Source organism: Panthera leo, chromosome C1 (assembly GCF_018350215.1).
Source record: "Panthera leo isolate Ple1 chromosome C1, P.leo_Ple1_pat1.1, whole genome shotgun sequence".
NCBI lineage: Eukaryota > Metazoa > Chordata > Mammalia > Carnivora > Felidae > Panthera > Panthera leo.
In genome coordinates, this window is record NC_056686.1 from 94,826,310 (window position 1) to 94,843,529 (window position 17,220).

Sequence of the window (17,220 nt, forward strand, 5' to 3'; positions counted from 1 at the left end):
CAGGCTCTGTGATGTCAGCACAGAGCCCAGTGCTGGGTTTAATCCCATGATCTGTGAAATCATGACCTGAGCCAAAATCAGGAGACAGATGTTCAACCAACGAATCCACCCAGGAGCCCCGGGGTTTTTTTTAACGTAGCAAAATTGCACAGGAATATAGGTATATTTTTGACAACTCTTTTTTTGTGAACTTAATTTTAGTTTAGATCACTTTTGTGCTTGAAATTATCCAGTGACTGAATGTTTTTATTTTTGTTTAGTTTTATAGTAACTTTTAAAGATATTTCATCTTTAGCAAAAATTAGATACAGGATTCTGTATGATACTGTAATGGTGGGTACACGTCATTGCACATTTTCCCAACCCGTAGAATGTACAACACCAAGAGTAAAACCATAACATAAACTGTGGACTTTGCATGATAATGATGCCTGTATGTAGGTCCATTGATTTTAACAAATGTACCACTCTGGTGTGGGAGGCTGATGGTAGGAGAGGCTAGTGAGGAGCAAGAAGAAGGGTATATGGAAACACTGTACTTTCTGCTGAGTTTTGTTTTGCACCTAAAGCCCAAGTTCTAAAACATAAAGATTATTTAAAAGGAAGAAAAAATAGTCTTGACAAAAAATACTATTTTATTTCATTCTAAGACTAGAATTGTGGGGAATTTTCATAACTTTATTTCCCAAGTATGTTAAGGAGGGAGGCAGGGAATTAAACGTACCTTTCAACAAAGTGGAAAGGATTGAGTTGTTAGATGTTATAGAATTTACCTTTAATAGTGTTATAAGTTTTGTTAAATTAAGTAAGCTCATCCAGCCATACTGGCCAGAGCAGTTTCATTATCTGCAAGTTGGAAATAAACTTGTGTTCTAGATACCTTGAGAAACTGCAGACCTCATTCATTATTCATTGAGCATGCCCATTTACTGATGATGCTGATTATGCCACATTAGTCCCGTTTAGTGGTAGGACAGTTTGTAGCACCAAGCGGTGCTTCTCATCAACCCCTGATCTGACACAGAAGCATTTAAAATAGGCCTTAGGGGGGCGCCTGGGTGGCGCAGTCGGTTAAGCGTCCGACTTCAGCCAGGTCACGATCTCGCAGTCCGTGAGTTCGAGCCCCACGTCAGGCTCTGGGCTGATGGCTCGGAGCCTGGAGCCTGTTTCCGATTCTGTGTCTCCCTCTCTCTCTGCCCCTCCCCCGTTCATGCTCTGTCTCTCTCTGTCCCAAAAATAAATAAAAAACATTAAAAAAAAAAAATTTAAAATAGGCCTTACATGTTTAGAAGATAGTGTTGCAATACTAAAATTTCCCCCAAACAAGTTGCCGCCTAACGTTGTAACTACAAACAGATCTGTACCTAGAGTTCTGAAGATTTAACACTTTTTTAAATCCCTTCTTGATTAAAAATTTTCTGCACAGTTGATAGTTCCTGCTGTCTTTAGTCCAACCTTCTTTTAGGTTATAAAACACTGGGGAACTACAACTCAGTATATAAAATTTCACCTAATGCACACAGCTTTTCCAAAGAAGTACCTTTTTCTTAAAGTCTTGAGGACTATATGAGTTCAGTGTTACTCTTTTTAGCACCTCTGTGTTCCCCTTACCTCTTTTTTTTTTTTTTAAGTTTATTTAGTTTGAGAGAGCATGAGTGGGGGAGGGGCAGAGAGAGGGAGAGAGAATCCCAAGCAGGCCCGACGTGGGGCTCTGTGTCACGAACTGTGAGATCATAACCTAAGCCAAAATCAAGAGTCTTAACTGACCACTTAGGTGCCCCTCCCCTTATCTCTTAAAATTTTCCAATGTATTAAATTTAGGGTATATTTTAGTAAAACTTTAGCAACTTGAACGTGGTAAGTTGGCTGAATTTTCTTTACTCTAAAATCTTATCTGTATTTTGAGCTATTTAATACTTTTTCTTCAAAGATCATATAAATATACATATTTTTATACATTTTTATTTCTGTCAGAACTGTACCTATTGTAATTTTTCTTAAACAGAGAATATAACCATTGCCTTCTAATAGTAACAAAAATCATTACTCAGTTTACAGTGGTCAGAAACTATCTAAACTCAGCATTAGCGGTCCTGCTTCTGTAGTATTAATAGAACATGCTTGAGACCTCCTGCTCTTTATTCCACTAAGTCAAGTCTCAACCAGTATAGCAAACTCCTGGAGAAAGGCTTTGTAGTTGTTAATAGGTACTTGGAGTGAAGAGGTGGCAGGAAAACAGACTGACATTTTGATTTGATAATACTTTTCATTTTTCCTCCCTTCTCCAACAGCAAGTTGAAGTAGATTGCCAACAGTGTATGCTTGAGATCCTGGACACAGCAGGAACAGTAAGGATGTTTTCTCTTTTTTTGATAAATTTTAGTTAGTGAACAGATTTTGTCATCTGAATAGTTCCTCTGAGTAAAGTAAAAGTAATCACTCTGATTAAGAAGAAATTACCTAAAGGTAGGGCTTCTTAGATTTTCTTACAGCTGCTTCCAACATGTACTTAATACCCACGTATCAGGCTCAAATTGTATGTCAGGTTTACCTCCCAAATGTGTGTGTTGGGTATCTTCTCCTTATATGGAGGTAAAGATTATCCTATTACTGCTTTTAACAAAAGATATTTTAAATCCAGAATTGTAATTAAGGTAGGTATTTCTCTGGGTTCATTCCTACCCTAAGGTAGGAATCTGTCTCTTGGCACCATAGTCACTGTTTTTTATCAGAATTGTTTTTGCTTTTTTATTAGCATTTTAACATTCCAGGGGGCTGGTGACAGAAAATCTGACAAAAATCTTCAGGATTATTTTGAGCCTCATTTTTCTCCTCTTTAAATGAGTATTGTATAATGACATTAGTATATCATAGCATGCTTATAATGATCAAATGAGATAATGATTATAAATCACTTGGCACAATGCCTGTTATGTAGTATGAGCTCCAAGTATTTGCTTTTATTTTCATTGCCTTCCTTTGTCATCTCCTGTATAATTTTGTTATTAATTACTGATGATTTCCTGTTATACTGCCACAAAAGAATGCACACATTAAGCGATTTTTTTTTTTTTTCTCCATATACATATATATAGACTTTCCCTGTTAGGCAGTTCTAAGCTTTAAAATGGATGCTATTCTTAAATGTTATAAGTTGTTTAAAATTTAGCACAAATTTTCCAAACAATTTCGTAGATGATATAGTTTCATGTCATTAGGAAAAGCATGTAAGTAGGCTGGAGCAGTTGTAATACTAATTAAACTGTATGTTTCCATTCTTTTGTGGGAAAATGGGTCTTGATTCCAGGAGAAAGCTTGGGATCATTAGAACTACATCTTTCTTAGATCTGCTGACTCACTGTCTCCCCCTTTTGTAATTCCATCTCCCCAGTTTCCTTAGCTTCTGAATCAGCAGTCATTCCCCTGTGTTCCCAGACACCCCAAAAGTTAAAGAATACTTAACCCCATTCATCACCTCCACAAGTGTGTGAGGATTCTTTTTTCTTCCTCTTGTCCAAATTAAGAAGTTCTTTACCGGAGATATCTTTCTCCAGTATCTTAGTTGTCTGTGTCCCCAGTGCCTTGCATGAAGCTTGGAAAGTAGTTGATGTTCATTAATCGTGTCCCAGATCACTCCTTACTCCTTGAAGATTTTGGCTCACTTTCTCCATCGCTGCTTCAGTTAGAATTCTTGGTGATTTTAGTATCCAAATAGAATCTATATGGCATTATAGATGATCCATTTCCCTTGGCCTATCAGTGTCTTTTCTTTCCTTTTTTTCAACCGACGGAGCCACCCAGGTGCACCGGTCTATCAGTGTCTTGATCTCCGTGCTGCTTCAGCCATTCACGCCCATGGTCTTCCCTAAACTATGTGATTACCAATAACTGTGACACAGCCTTCATCTTATTTTCAAGCATCCCTTTCTCCACTCACCACCTCTTGTTTTTCCTTCTCACTTCCTTTTATACCTTCAACTTCCCTGGAACCTGCAGTACGTTTATCCCATCGTCTTTGATCATCCTCATATCCTAACCCCCTTTTCACATCGATTCAAGTCTGTGGTGGACTGTCATTATTCATGATCTGCCCTCTGCATGTATCCTCAGCTCCCTTGGACTTTTCAGCAACCTCTGACTCAGTTGATCACTACCCTCTGTACAAATTGTATTCGTTTGGCTTCCAGGAAGCAACACTTGGTTGGCTTTCTCCCTCTCTCGTTGGTTAGTCCTGAGTCTCGTTTCCTGATTCGTCTTCATCTCCCAACCCCTTAGTATTGGAGGCCCTAAGGATTCAGTACTTGGGACTTCTCTTTTCTAGCAATACTTCTTGGAGGTCATCTTTAGTAGCATCAAAATAATTTAATTAGGATCTATATGTAAAAGGGACCTACATACAGTTTTCTGAATGACAGAAAAACCGTGTTAAAGTGGTTTAAGATCTCCCTTCTGATTCTTCAGTTCATTGTCATGGTTTCTAGTCATGTAAGTAGGGAACAAGAACATTCACCTCAGTTTCTAGAAACTGTAAAATAGGTCTTAGGTTTCCTATCATGATAACGTGTAGGAAAAAATTCAGTAGCTCACTTTCGTGATTATTCTGATATAAATTGTTCTAGTATTCACTCAAGAAATCATATTTATAATTGCACTTTTTTTTATTATAGGAGCAATTTACAGCAATGAGGGATTTGTATATGAAGAATGGCCAAGGGTTTGCACTAGTATATTCTATCACAGCTCAGTCCACGTTTAATGACTTACAGGACCTGAGGGAACAGATTTTACGGGTTAAGGACACAGAAGATGTAAGTATATTTCTCTCTATAAGACATACTGCTCTTTCTCTGTGGCCAAATAAAAAGTGTCTGTTTTTCTGTTAAGAGGATTTGGAGGGTATCTACCACATACCTAAAAGAGTCCCTGTGATCAGAAAATTTTTACAACTTTCTAAATTTACTTGCAAATTATATGCTAAGATAGAAAAGGAGGGCATGTATGGTAAAGTGCTCATTGTGCTGTGTGTTAATAAATGCAGTAGGCAAGGAAGAGGAGTCAGAATACTTGGTAGAAGAAGTGGGGGACTCGAGTTGAGCTTTGAAAGGTGGTAGTTATGTCAGAAACAGTGTTCAGAGAACATTAGTAAGAACCATAGTGGTATGTTCCATTTCTAAAATTCTGTTGGTAGTGTTTACTTACAGTGTTTTCCTTTGAATTATGTTGAGGATTTTCATTAGCTGCATTTTTATATTTTGTGCATTTTATTTTTGTTATAGAATTCTTATTTGATGAATGGCATCATTGCTGTTGTACCTTTTTGCAAAGATGAAATACATATTTTACATGTTTACCTCAATTTTGAACTACAGAGAGTTCCTTTTCAGTTGTCTAAATTGGGATATAAAATTTCATGTGTACCTTTCTTTCTGTTTTCCTGTGTTCTCTCTCATTATTAATGGGAACATATGCACCTGCTCAGGACCTCAACTTTGGGTAATACTGTAGGCGGAAGGGATTTCTACCATATGACTCATTACCAACCGTAACCTAATGAATAGTTCTCTTCTTTGCCATGACTAATTTATCGAAGAGGCTTCTGTTTTCGTAGGCAATTACATGCAAATCACTGAACTCTGGTAATGTGAACCTCTCTATTCCGTGTAATAACTGAAAAAGATGGAGCTGTAGGTCTAGTATGTTTCGCCTGACTTGTGATGATTGTTTGGGACACAAGATCCACATGTGCCTTCAGTCCTTTCTTGGGTGTAGTGTCCATCACCTCACAGATGACTTTGTTCTGTGGACACCTTTTATCTAAGGACGTTACACAGTTTTGTTAGCGACTTGTTTAATTGGCAGTTGGGACAGCATTTCTGGCATGGGGAGAAAGGGAAGGCATAGCTGCTTCGCGGCTGTATTTTCATTGTTTGTCCTTTTTTAGCATCTCACCTAAACTGGTCTTCAGATCTGGACGTCAGATACAGAAGTAGAACCTGTCGCTTGGGGTTGGTCTTGCCACTACTTCTGGTGTTCGTTGGACCTGTGAGGTGAAGCACTTAAACCACGCTTAGGACCAGTGGAGACATTCTTCTCTGTATTGCAGGAGCTGCCTTTCCCTTCAGATTTTTGTACTTGGAATTCAGCTATTAGTAGTAGTCCACATGACACTGTTGCGATTATAACCTTAAAATAATTTAGCAAGTGAGCATAGTAGGGTCTCTTCCATATTTTTTCTGTCTCTTCTCCCTCCATCTACCTTCTTTCCCTCAATACGCATACAGTACATATTATTTCTTTAAGTACTTGGTGAAGCTTACGATCCTAATTAATCCATTTCAATTGGTGACAGGTAGTTGCTTACTTAGAAGAGTAACAAGTATGCTAGTGCTCATATTATGTTTTGTCCTTCCCACAGGTTCCAATGATTTTGGTTGGCAATAAATGTGACCTGGAAGATGAGCGAGTAGTTGGCAAAGAACAGGGTCAGAATTTAGCAAGACAGTGGTGTAACTGTGCCTTTTTAGAATCTTCTGCAAAGTCAAAGATCAACGTTAATGAGGTAACCTACATCTGCTAGGCAGCACAAACAAGTGCCTTTTTAGTTACCTTTCTTTTAAGTTAACAGCCAAAACCAAGTTTTTTGAAGAAAAAAATTTGTTCTAAGCAGTCTTGATTCTGTCAGTTTATACAGAACTCTAGGTAATTGCTAGAAACCATATTCCTTCACTTGCATAACATCACTTTGATGACTAATGAGGACACTTATGTTTACCTTATCGGCATAGAGAAAGTTTAAGTTAAACAATGTGTTTAAAGTCCCACTAAGCTTCTGAATGATATGCGGTAGGTGAGAAGTGTTATATTACCCTTGTATTGTAACAGTTACCTATGCACATATGTGTGAAGAGGTTGTAAAGTCAAGTAGGAAAATACAAAAATCAAAGTAGTTATTGAGCTTATCAACTTATGTTATACAGTTATTACCTCATGGATATCACAGAGTTGGGTGTTTTGAGTCCTGCTTTCCTTTGGTTTCTGACTCAAAAGGAGGTTTTGGGAGCATGGATATGGAACTGTAGTTCACCCAGTCATTGAGGCCTGATAACAGCAGGTGCACAAGGCTTTTTTTGTCCATGACTCAAGCTTTCCACTATCTTGAGAACATAGCTGTGACAGGAATGCTTAACAAGTACACCCGCCTGCCTGGGTGTAAATCCAATACCCTACTGGATCCCTAAAAGATCAGCCCAGGTCCACCTGCCCCCACCAACCAACCAAAATTTAAGAGATTGTCTTTGCATCTGTTAGTTTTAACATAAGCTTTTTTAAAAAAACAAAAACAAAAACCAGAGTAGGCTTCTTTCTTCCACAGTAGCGCAGAAGTCTTCACTTGCCAGTTTGCTGGTCATTTGTGGCATCACAGGCAGTCAGGCAGAATTCAGTTCATTTACAACATGGGTGAGAGTTGAGAGTGCATTAGGTTATCCGCATCCTGTGCGTTTGCTATTCCTCTCTGGCCTTTGCTTCTGTAGGTCACTTTTCGTTGACTTAATATTATTATAGTTGTGGACTACTGTCTGAGTTTTTTTTTTAATATTTATTTATTTTGAGAGGGAGAGTGTAAGCAGGGGGAGGGGTGGGGGGGACATTGACAGAGGATCTGAAACGGGCTCTGTGCTGACAGCAGAGAGCTCTATGCGGGGCCCAAACTCACGTAGCGGGAGATCATGACCCGAGCTGAAGTAAGACACTCAATTGATTGAGCCACCCAGGAGCCCCACTGTTGTCTGAGTTTTAAAATGACTGAGTTACTTTCAACATCTGACAGGCAAAAAAATTAAGCTTGCTGCAAATCCTGTTTTCAAATAACCAAGAATGTCAAAGCTTGCTCTTACAGGTAAAACCAATTTTTATAAGCACATAAAAATTGATAAATTTCATTTCATTTTTTGTGTGCCTCTGTGTCTGGCAGTGTGTTAGGCATTGGGGTAGTAGTCATCCAGACACTGTTCCTGCCCTAAAATTTACCTCCTAGTGGAGAACAAGTCCTAGTGAGATCTTCACCTGTCATTTCTTTTTCACTGCCAAGTAAACAAAAAGGAAGTATGATATGCTTTTAGCTTCAGCTTTCTCTGTTGTGGAATTACAGCTTCACAGATGTTATTTTGAAAAATGTGGCTCATAAAATTTTAAGTTTTAGTGCAGTCTTTTCTCAAAAAAAGCACTTTGAGATAAAAAGCATTAGGATTGATGCATGAGCTTGGATAGGGAAACAGTAGAGCAGGGTCACCATCTGCAGGATGATTGGTCTTAGGGATCTGGCTCCTTGCTGTCCCTGTTCTCGCTCTCACTGGTACCTACCCACCAAGTTCATAGGGCTCAGCTGGGGCTGGGTTGGGCCAGGGTCCAGTGAGCACAGCAGACAGGAGGTGTTCCTTACCTTTTAAGCATCCCATGTTTGTGGGAACCCCCGTGCCGCTTGCTGCACCTCTCTCTGGGTGCAGTTTCCAGTGCAGCAGAGGTCCTTTTTCAGGACAGTCTTGTTCCAGTCAGCCCTCGACGTGAGGCTTTATTAGACAAAAATGGAAGCAGTAAAACAAAATGGAATAGATTAGCTAGTTTAAGGATCTTAACTCTTTTGAGGGACATACAAATTTCATGCTAGAGTATAATGTTTGAGTTTCTTTTAATGTCTCTCTCTTTATAGCCTGATAATCCAGCTACAGAGTTCCTTTGATAGAAACAGCTATCCTCCGACAGCTAATGCTTTGTAAATATATGAGTGATTTCTGTTGGACTTAAAAATTTGAAATCACACGGGGACATACTGCTTGGCTAAGTAGCCCTCTAATTCTCTGATACCTACATCAGAATGTATATATGTTTTAACTCTTATCCACACCATTTTTGGTATGTTCTGGAACTAGGACATAGCAATACCAGAATCACATCAGTCTTAATCAAGAACTAATTGTTCTTTGCTGAGGCTGGAATAATAATCTTGAAATACATCAAGACATCCCAACTGAGAATGGCAGAGGGTTTGAGGAACTCCTCTGTGTTCCCTTTAGATTTTTCTGTAGTTCAGAGAAATGGGGAAGAACCTAGGCTGAGGACCCTGAGCATATCTAACCAAATACTTAACTATAGTTCGCACTTGCCTTCATCATATAACCAGCCGTGGCTGTGAGGTGGGCAGTGTTTGCCAAAGTTGTTGAGGATATTATTACAAAATCAATCAGTGTAGTCCCAGACACCCAGAACTGCTGGCATGAACAAACGTGTGGTTTTGATTCTTCGACTATTTTAGTTTATCCATTTACTTATTTTTTATCTTACAGCTTCTTCATTGAGGCTAGGGAACAAAGGAGAACCTGTTTGTGGCTTTTCCACATTAGGTTTTTAAAGGGTTTCAGAGTTGTGAAACAAACTGCCATGTTGTCCATATATCCTGTGTTTTTAACTTTCTTAGAAATAAGATAATAGAGAAGTTAAATGGTTTGAAGAAGATGGGAGTGGGGAGGATAAAGCAGAAAGAAAAAAATATAAACGAATCACTTACAGCTTTGGGATAAATCACTGAGTAGTGTTTTTTTTTTTTTTCTTTTTAACGATTTAGTCTTCTAATCTGAGGACCATTTTAAAAAGTAAATAGAAATTGTTTTATCTGAGCACCGTCTTAAAGAAATGGAAACCAATGATTTTAAAAATATTTTAAAATTTATTGAAAATATGTAAGAACAATAAGAATTTCTGTTTACTCTTCCTCCAGATTCACCAGTTAACATTTTGTCAGTGTTTATATATCACACTTCTTTACTCCTAAATATGTTAGTGTCTGTACTCTTAGATCAAAGACATTTTCTTACACAACCACAACACAGTTATTAAAATCAAGAAAATTGTTATTCATACAGCCCATGTTCAGTGCATATTCAGATTGTGTCATTTGTCCCTATAATGCCCCTAAAAGGTAGGACCTTTTGATACACTTCTACAAAGCACGATTTATCACAAATCAGTAATAGTAAGGAGATTCTGCGGTATTTGCTTCTATTCCAGGTCATTAGTGAGTATTTGCATTTCATAGCAAAGAACCAAATTCAGCTGATTTGTTTAATTGTTCCAACACTTTGGCATACTTAGCACTATGAAACATAGAAATACATCAGAATTAAAATAGTCTGCTTCTGTGAAATAAGTACTGTTGTATTTTTGTCTTTGATGCCTTGCATTTTTCATCCAGAATGAACCCAAAAGATGTATTAATAGAAATGTTGTAATGAAGATGTATTTGTCACTTCAAATTGTGGTCACACACTTTATTTTTCACTTTAGCCAAAATTAACATCACCAAAAAGCGGGAAACGAAAACCATGTGCTTTTTTACGTATGATATCCTGAGAGGAACACATTATCTCTTTTGTCCTATTACAGCCCAAAATCTATAACGTGAATCTAATCATGAGGAAACATCAGACAAACCCAAACTGAAATTCTATAAAGTTACTAGCCATCAGTTTTCAGAAATAACAATGTCATGAGAGACGAAGGCTGAAGAACTGATTTTAAAAGATTAAAATGACATGCAGTGTGTGATCCGATGATGGATCCATTTGCGGTGGTGAGGAGAAGGAATTACTCTCAAAGACATTATTGGGATAACTGATAAGATGGGGATCTGCAGTGTAGATGATACAGAGTAACATATCCGTGCTTAAATGTAGTAAGCATGATAACTAACATGGCTATCTAAGAATATCCTTGTTTTTAGGAGGTACATACTCACCCATTTAAGGACCCATTGTATGCAGAGTGCTCTCAAATGGTGTAGAAAATAAGAGAGAATATGTCTAGAGAGAAATGATAAAGTACACATGACAAAATGTCATTGGTGCATCCGAGTAAAGAATATACACCAGTCCTTGGTATTATTCTTGCAACTTAGTGTGAATTTGAAGTTTTCTAAACATAAAGTAAATGTGAAGATTCAAGTTGAGCATTAACTGTTCCCTTAATAATTATGTTTTGAAGCATAGAAGATTCCATGAAGAATTTAACTTCACTACCATATTTTTCACAACTAATTTTTTTTTTCCTTAGGTTGATATTGAATGTCTTAGAGTACATGTATTTCCCTTATGGTAAATTGGTGAGTCCTGCTTTACCCTGAGGTCACCTGGGGCCTCTAAGAAACCTGCCATTAAAAACAAAGCAGCAAACAGAGATCCAAGAGCAAAATAACATCTACCAGAACCAGGATTGTTTTGTGAGCAAGATCTCAAATGGTTGTTGAATAAGACTTTTTTTCTTGTTTCTATTTAGATATTTTATGACCTGGTCAGACAGATAAATAGAAAAACACCAGTGGAAAAGAAGAAGCCTAAAAAGAAATCATGTCTGCTGCTTTAGACCCACAGTAAGCAGCAGCTCTGAGCCAGGTAAGGTACCAAAAGCAGAACAGATGCCTTTCTCATGCTCTTATTTCGGGCTTTCCCCAACCCAAACCACTTCCTGTTCCACCTGTTAGGGTATTTCCAGTTTCTGTAACTTGTAAATGGGACCTATAGCTCGTAGATCTCTTCATCTGTTGATAATTTGTCTCTCTCCCTGTGAGAAGAAGCTGTTGGAGGGCAAGGACCATGTATGTTTTGTTCACCACTGTGTCCCCAGTGCCAGGTACAGAATGGGAACTCAAAAAATAGTGTTTGAATGAATAGAATGCCATCCAGGGTGACTCCTAAATTCATGCCACATTAAAGTGGAACATGGTTCATTCTGAAACAAATTGCTGAAGTGCACATTTAATTAATTATTTCAAAGTGAACACCCCTGTGTGTATCAATAATGGTCATTCCTACCATGGGGTGCTTGGGTGGCTCTGTCGGTTGAGCATCCGACTTCAGCTCAAGTCATGATCTCATGGTTTGTGGGTTCGAGCCCCGCATCAGTCTCTGTGCTGACAGCTTGCTCAGAGCCTGGAGCCTGCTTCAGATTCTGTGTCTCCTTCTCTCTCTCTGCCCCTCCTCTGCTCATGTGCTCTCTCTCTGTCTCTCAAAAATAAGTAAATGTTAAAAAAAAAAAAGTCATTCCTATCCAATGTAACCCCTACCCTGATTCCTAACATCATAGTTAGTTTTGCCTCTCTTTGAACTTAACATTTAGAAAAGCCAGTATTATGTCTACTTTTACTAAAAATATGTTTTCGAGAATTATCCTTGTTGCATATGGCAGTAGTTCATTTTTATCATGTAACTGTACTAGCAATATATTTATATATTCTGCTACTAATGGACATTTGGGTTCTTTTCAAGAACCAGTATGGCTAATTCTGTGCATTTTTGCATGAGTCTTTATTCACATGTGCATCATTTCTGTTTGGTGTGTTTGTGTGTGTGTGTGTGTGTGTGTGTGTGTGTGTGTGTGTGTGTGTATGAATGAAATGACCAGTCTAATACCATATAACTGATAGTTTTAGCAGATACCTCTAAAAAGGTTTTCAAAGTAGTTGTACCAGTTTACACGTCTAGTAGCAGTTTTTGAGTTCCATATCCTCCCCAGATTTGATATTGTCAGTCTTTTAACTAAAGCCGTTCCACTAGATATGTGGTAGTATGTTTTGGTAGTCATTTCTTTATAGGTATAGGTTGACTTCTTTGAAATGTTTTGTCTATAGGCTTCTAAGTAGTAAGTACCACTTAAGTTTCCATTAAGTGAAACCATTGGAGAGAAATTAGTGGCAGCATTGAAGCTGCCTACCAATTGAGAAACCAGGCCCTGCGGGACCATTTGGGGTTTTTTTCTCTATTTATATTAAATCCCCTGAACAGTTTCTGCTTTGTCTTCATGAACTCTTTAAACCATACCATAAAAGAATATTTTCATGAAGTGGATTTATGATGTAATTTAATGCTGGTTATGTGCCTATTACTAATTTTGTCAGGTTAGAGGAAAGTCTGCTGTTCCCACTTGAGAGTTGGTTACACTGTTTTGTAAGTCTCTTGGGTCCATTGAGCAGATTACCTCTTTCAGAGCACCAGATTAACTAACACGTGCTTCCTCAGAGACTTGGTTGAATCATTCTCTTCAGGGAAACAACTGAGTAATTGTATCCCCTTCTTAAATGAAGGTAGAGGAAAATGGGCAGAAAGGAGGAAACAGCAGGGGTTTGCCTTCGGTACTTGGATTTGGGAAAGATAGCTTCTGGTCGAATGTTTGCTTTAGGCTCTTAGTGAAATCTTGATTCAATAACTGTAAATCATTAGCTCCCTGAAGGTGATTATTTTAAAATTTGCTGGTGTGTGTGTTTGGGTAAGGGTACACAGGTAGGAAAAAGAGGACTCCAGTTCCTGTTCTGATCTATATTCTTTAACTCTCTTGTAGTTGGCTGTCTTGTTGATGCCATTACCTTAGCTGACCCTAGTTTAATTTCCAGTTCTCAGAAAATCTCTTTTAGCTTACGTTTAAGGGAAGAGGTGCCGTCTCCTGGCCTGTTGTGAAGATTCCTTCATATGTTGTGTTTTACCTTAGATGAGAGAGATCTTGGCCTAGATCTGGAAACAAGACTTTCATCCTGTTGCATAAATTCTTAGGCTTTGATATATAATTCAGCTTAACAATATATTCAATAAGTCACCTGAGATCTCTGTGGATAATAACAAATAAGTCATTTCTTTAGTGATCGGAATACTTTGCAGAGCAAAGAAATCACAGAGTGGTTATAGACTGGAAGTGCCATGTTGATCTCATTTAAAAAGTACAAAGGTCGGGGGTACGTTTAAGTAGTTCTGTATATGTTTAGTAAGAGTACATGAATGTTGAGGGCAGTTTATCTGGCTTTACCCTTTAAGCAAGATTGTATTGAAGCATGTTAATCTCTTTTCAGTATGTCCCATTTTTAAAGACTAGGAGAGAAGAAATTCATTTTCAGGAAATTCTTTCTTTAACCTAATTTTTTTCTACTGAGCAGTACCACTAACGTTGAGTCTTCCACCTTTGCACACGGGGATCAGCTCTTTCTGTGTCCTCTCTTCTGTCCAGTATTAGAGGTGGTAGTCCTGGGCGCCTGGGTGGCTCAGTCGGTTAAGCGTCTGACTCTTGACCTCGGCTCAGGTCATGATCTCACGGTTCATGAGTTCAAGCCCCGTGTCGGGCTCTGTGCTGTCAGTGTGGGGACTGCTTGGGATTCTGTCTCTTCCTCTCTGTCCCTCCCCTATTCATTATCTCCCTCCCTCCCTCCCTCCCTCCCTCTCTCTCTCTCTCTCAGAATAAATAAACTTAAAAAAAAAAGAAGTGGTAATCCTAATATTCTATAGTACTGAAATGGTTAAAAAAATTTTATGCACAGGTGTCATTTCCTTTTTGGAAAAGGAACTTTTAAAAATAAGATGATAATGGGATAGAAATAAAGTAATCACTGTTTTCCGCTTTACAGACAGGACTGTCAGATTGTGAAAGCAATCAAACTATTTTTTAAACATTTTTAAAGGGAGTTTAAAATAGCCCTGTTACTGGGGCGCCTGGGTGGCGCAGTCGGTTAAGCGTCCGACTTCAGCCAGGTCACGATCTCGCGGTCCGTGAGTTCGAGCCCCGCGTCAGGCTCTGGGCTGATGGCTCGGAGCCTGGAGCCTGTTTCCGATTCTGTGTCTCCCTCTCTCTCTGCCCCTCCCCCGTTCATGCTCTGTCTCTCTCTGTCCCAAAAATAAATAAAAAAACGTTGAAAAAAAAAAAAAAATTTAAAATAGCCCTGTTACTGTAGCTGTTTAGTATAATTTGTCAAGTAACAATCAGCCAAAGTCTGTTTCTTTGTATATTATTAAATATCTGCTCGTTCACTACCATTTTCTGACCTCAAGAGATTCATATACACATATATACATATATACACATATATACGTGTGTGTATATATATGTATGTATGTATACGTATATATATGTTCGTATATGTATGAATGTATACATATATATACATATGTATATACATATGTGTATGTATGTATCTGTATATGTATACATATATATGTGTGTATATATATGTATATCTCTATTCGATGTTCTAGATTACAGGAATGAAGAACTGTTGCCTAATTGGGAAGTGCCAGCATTCCAGACCTTCAAAAATTAAATCTGATGAAGAGGCTTCTCCTGTTTTATATATTATGTGAAGAATTTAAATCTTGTATTGGTTTGCACAAACTCCCTGGAGAAAAAAAATTGCTCTGTGTATATCTCTTGGAAAATAAGACAATAGTATTTCTCCTTTGCAATAGCAGTTATAACAGATGTGAAAATAAATATACTTGACTCTAATATGATTATACAAAAGAGCATGGATGCATTTCAAATGTTAGATATTGCTACTATAATCAGATGATTTCATATTGACCTTTTTATCATGATTCCTCCCTGTCAAGCACTAAAAAGTTGAACCATTATACTTTATATCTGTAATGATATAGATTATGAAATTTCCCCTCAAACTCATTGCAGCAGATAACTTTTTGAGTCATTGACTTCATTTTATATTTAAAAAATTATGAAATATCATTCTGTCATTATATTCTAATTAAAATTGTTTGTGCATAATGCTTTGGAAAAATGGGTCTTTTATAGGAAAAAAAAACTGGGATAACTGATTTCTATGGCTTTCAAAGCTAAAATATATAATATACTAAACCAACTCTAATATTGCTTCTTGTGTTTTACTGTCAGATTAAATTACAGCTTTTATGGATGATTAAATTTTAGTACATTTTCATTTGGTTTGTGTGTTTTTGTTATTGTTTATAGATTTAAGACTTTTATTTTATAATGGTCACATTGTTTCAATGTGCTTTTATGCCTGGTACCTGCACAACACTTGGCTTTAAACCCCTCAGTAATTGCTGGTTTCTCTAAGAACAGACATCACACTTTCTGTTCCAGATGTATTTATTCCTACTATACAGCAAATCACATCAGACTACATAGAATAGTTTTGTATATTCTCTCTTGATCTTAAAGATTGTATCTTATTGAATAAAATATCCCACTGTGTATTATTTTTATATGTAAAAATAAGTTTAATACTGTATCAGGGGTTAACTTTACTATTTCAGATCTTCCACAGCTTGTCATTTCATCAGGGGAATCCTTCTGTCATTGTTAATTTGTTGGGTAGAAGCCCACCAACGAAATGTTATGAAAGAATTTTCAAATTTGCTTTATGATAGATTGAAGAATTTGAAAGAAGTAGGAAAAAGTGAAAAAGCATGTAAAGAATGTTGTCAGTTTGCTTTTGCTTTGACTACATGTGAAATAGTATAGTAGTCATAGTGTGGAAACGATTGCTAAGTTAAAAGTTTAGCTGGCTGTATAGTGGTGCTTTTCTTTTCCTTCCCAATTTTCTCTGTTTTTACAAAGATGGCGCTTAATGAGGACATGAATCTAGGGTGACCATATATGACTGATGTGCTCTCCACAGAGGAGCACGATAGCCTGTTCGGGCCGGTCAGGTGCTGGCAAAGGAGAGAAACCAGCTTAGGAAACCCTGTGCCTTGTCCCTGAATACTGAGGAGGAGATGAGTCCTAGAAAGTCTGCATCACTGCTCAGGGATCTAGATACTGTCTCGTTGCAACTAGGTATGAAGTAGTGTTCATGCCTCGCTGAGACTTTCCAGGAATGTGGTCAGTCCATAAGCTGCTAAGTTGAGATTTAAGAATAAGATTTCAAATGTAAGCTCTGACCAACCTGAGAAAATGTTAAGATATTATGGGAAAAAAAAAAAAAAAAAAGGAAGAAAAAAGAAAAGAAAGAAAATTGGAAACTGTATTCTTTTGAGTTTGAGTTCTAATACATTTAGTTAACTGATACTTTCTCCTGATCCAGTTACACATACATCTGGGATTGAGGGGCCAAAAATCTAATGAATGCAATAAATCGAAAGTAAGTAAGTGAAGTGTTAGGGCCAGTGTGTCCAGGTCAAGGTGGCATATATTAAGGTCCTCTAGAGTCACTCTGCTTAAAAACTCACCTCTCAAACACTCCTTTCGACTTAAAATCATAGACAAACATCTCACACATAAGTAAAAATTGCCAAACATTACCTGTTACATAGATTGTGTGGTTATTTGCCAGATCAATAGGGATCATTAAGAATAACTCCCAAGCTCCAGTCTGCTCCTTGGTGACCCTCTTCTCCAGTCCACTTGGGATGAAGTCAGAAGCGCGAAGAAAAACGC

The 17,220-nt window shown here is 37.7% G+C and overlaps 1 protein-coding gene across 5 annotated transcripts in view; it reads left to right on the forward strand.

Moving 5' to 3' along the window:
- Positions 1–15,757, forward strand: part of RAP1A (RAP1A, member of RAS oncogene family) — a 79,029-nt gene extending 63,272 nt beyond the window's left edge. For 4 of the 5 annotated variants that reach the window (XM_042953420.1, XM_042953417.1, XM_042953418.1 and 1 more), the window contains 5 exons: positions 2,292–2,348; positions 4,668–4,808; positions 6,416–6,559; positions 11,326–11,441; positions 15,060–15,757. In XM_042953420.1, coding sequence (XP_042809354.1) covers positions 2,319–2,348; positions 4,668–4,808; positions 6,416–6,559; positions 11,326–11,412 — 402 coding nt within the window. In that variant the 5' untranslated portion in view covers positions 2,292–2,318 and the 3' untranslated portion in view covers positions 11,413–11,441; positions 15,060–15,757. Of the gene's footprint in view, positions 1–63; positions 161–2,291; positions 2,349–4,667; positions 4,809–6,415; positions 6,560–11,325; positions 11,442–15,059 lie in introns of those variants that run through there. The other variant, XM_042953419.1, reaches the window with a different exon arrangement.
- The last annotated feature ends 1,463 nt before the right edge of the window (positions 15,758–17,220 follow it).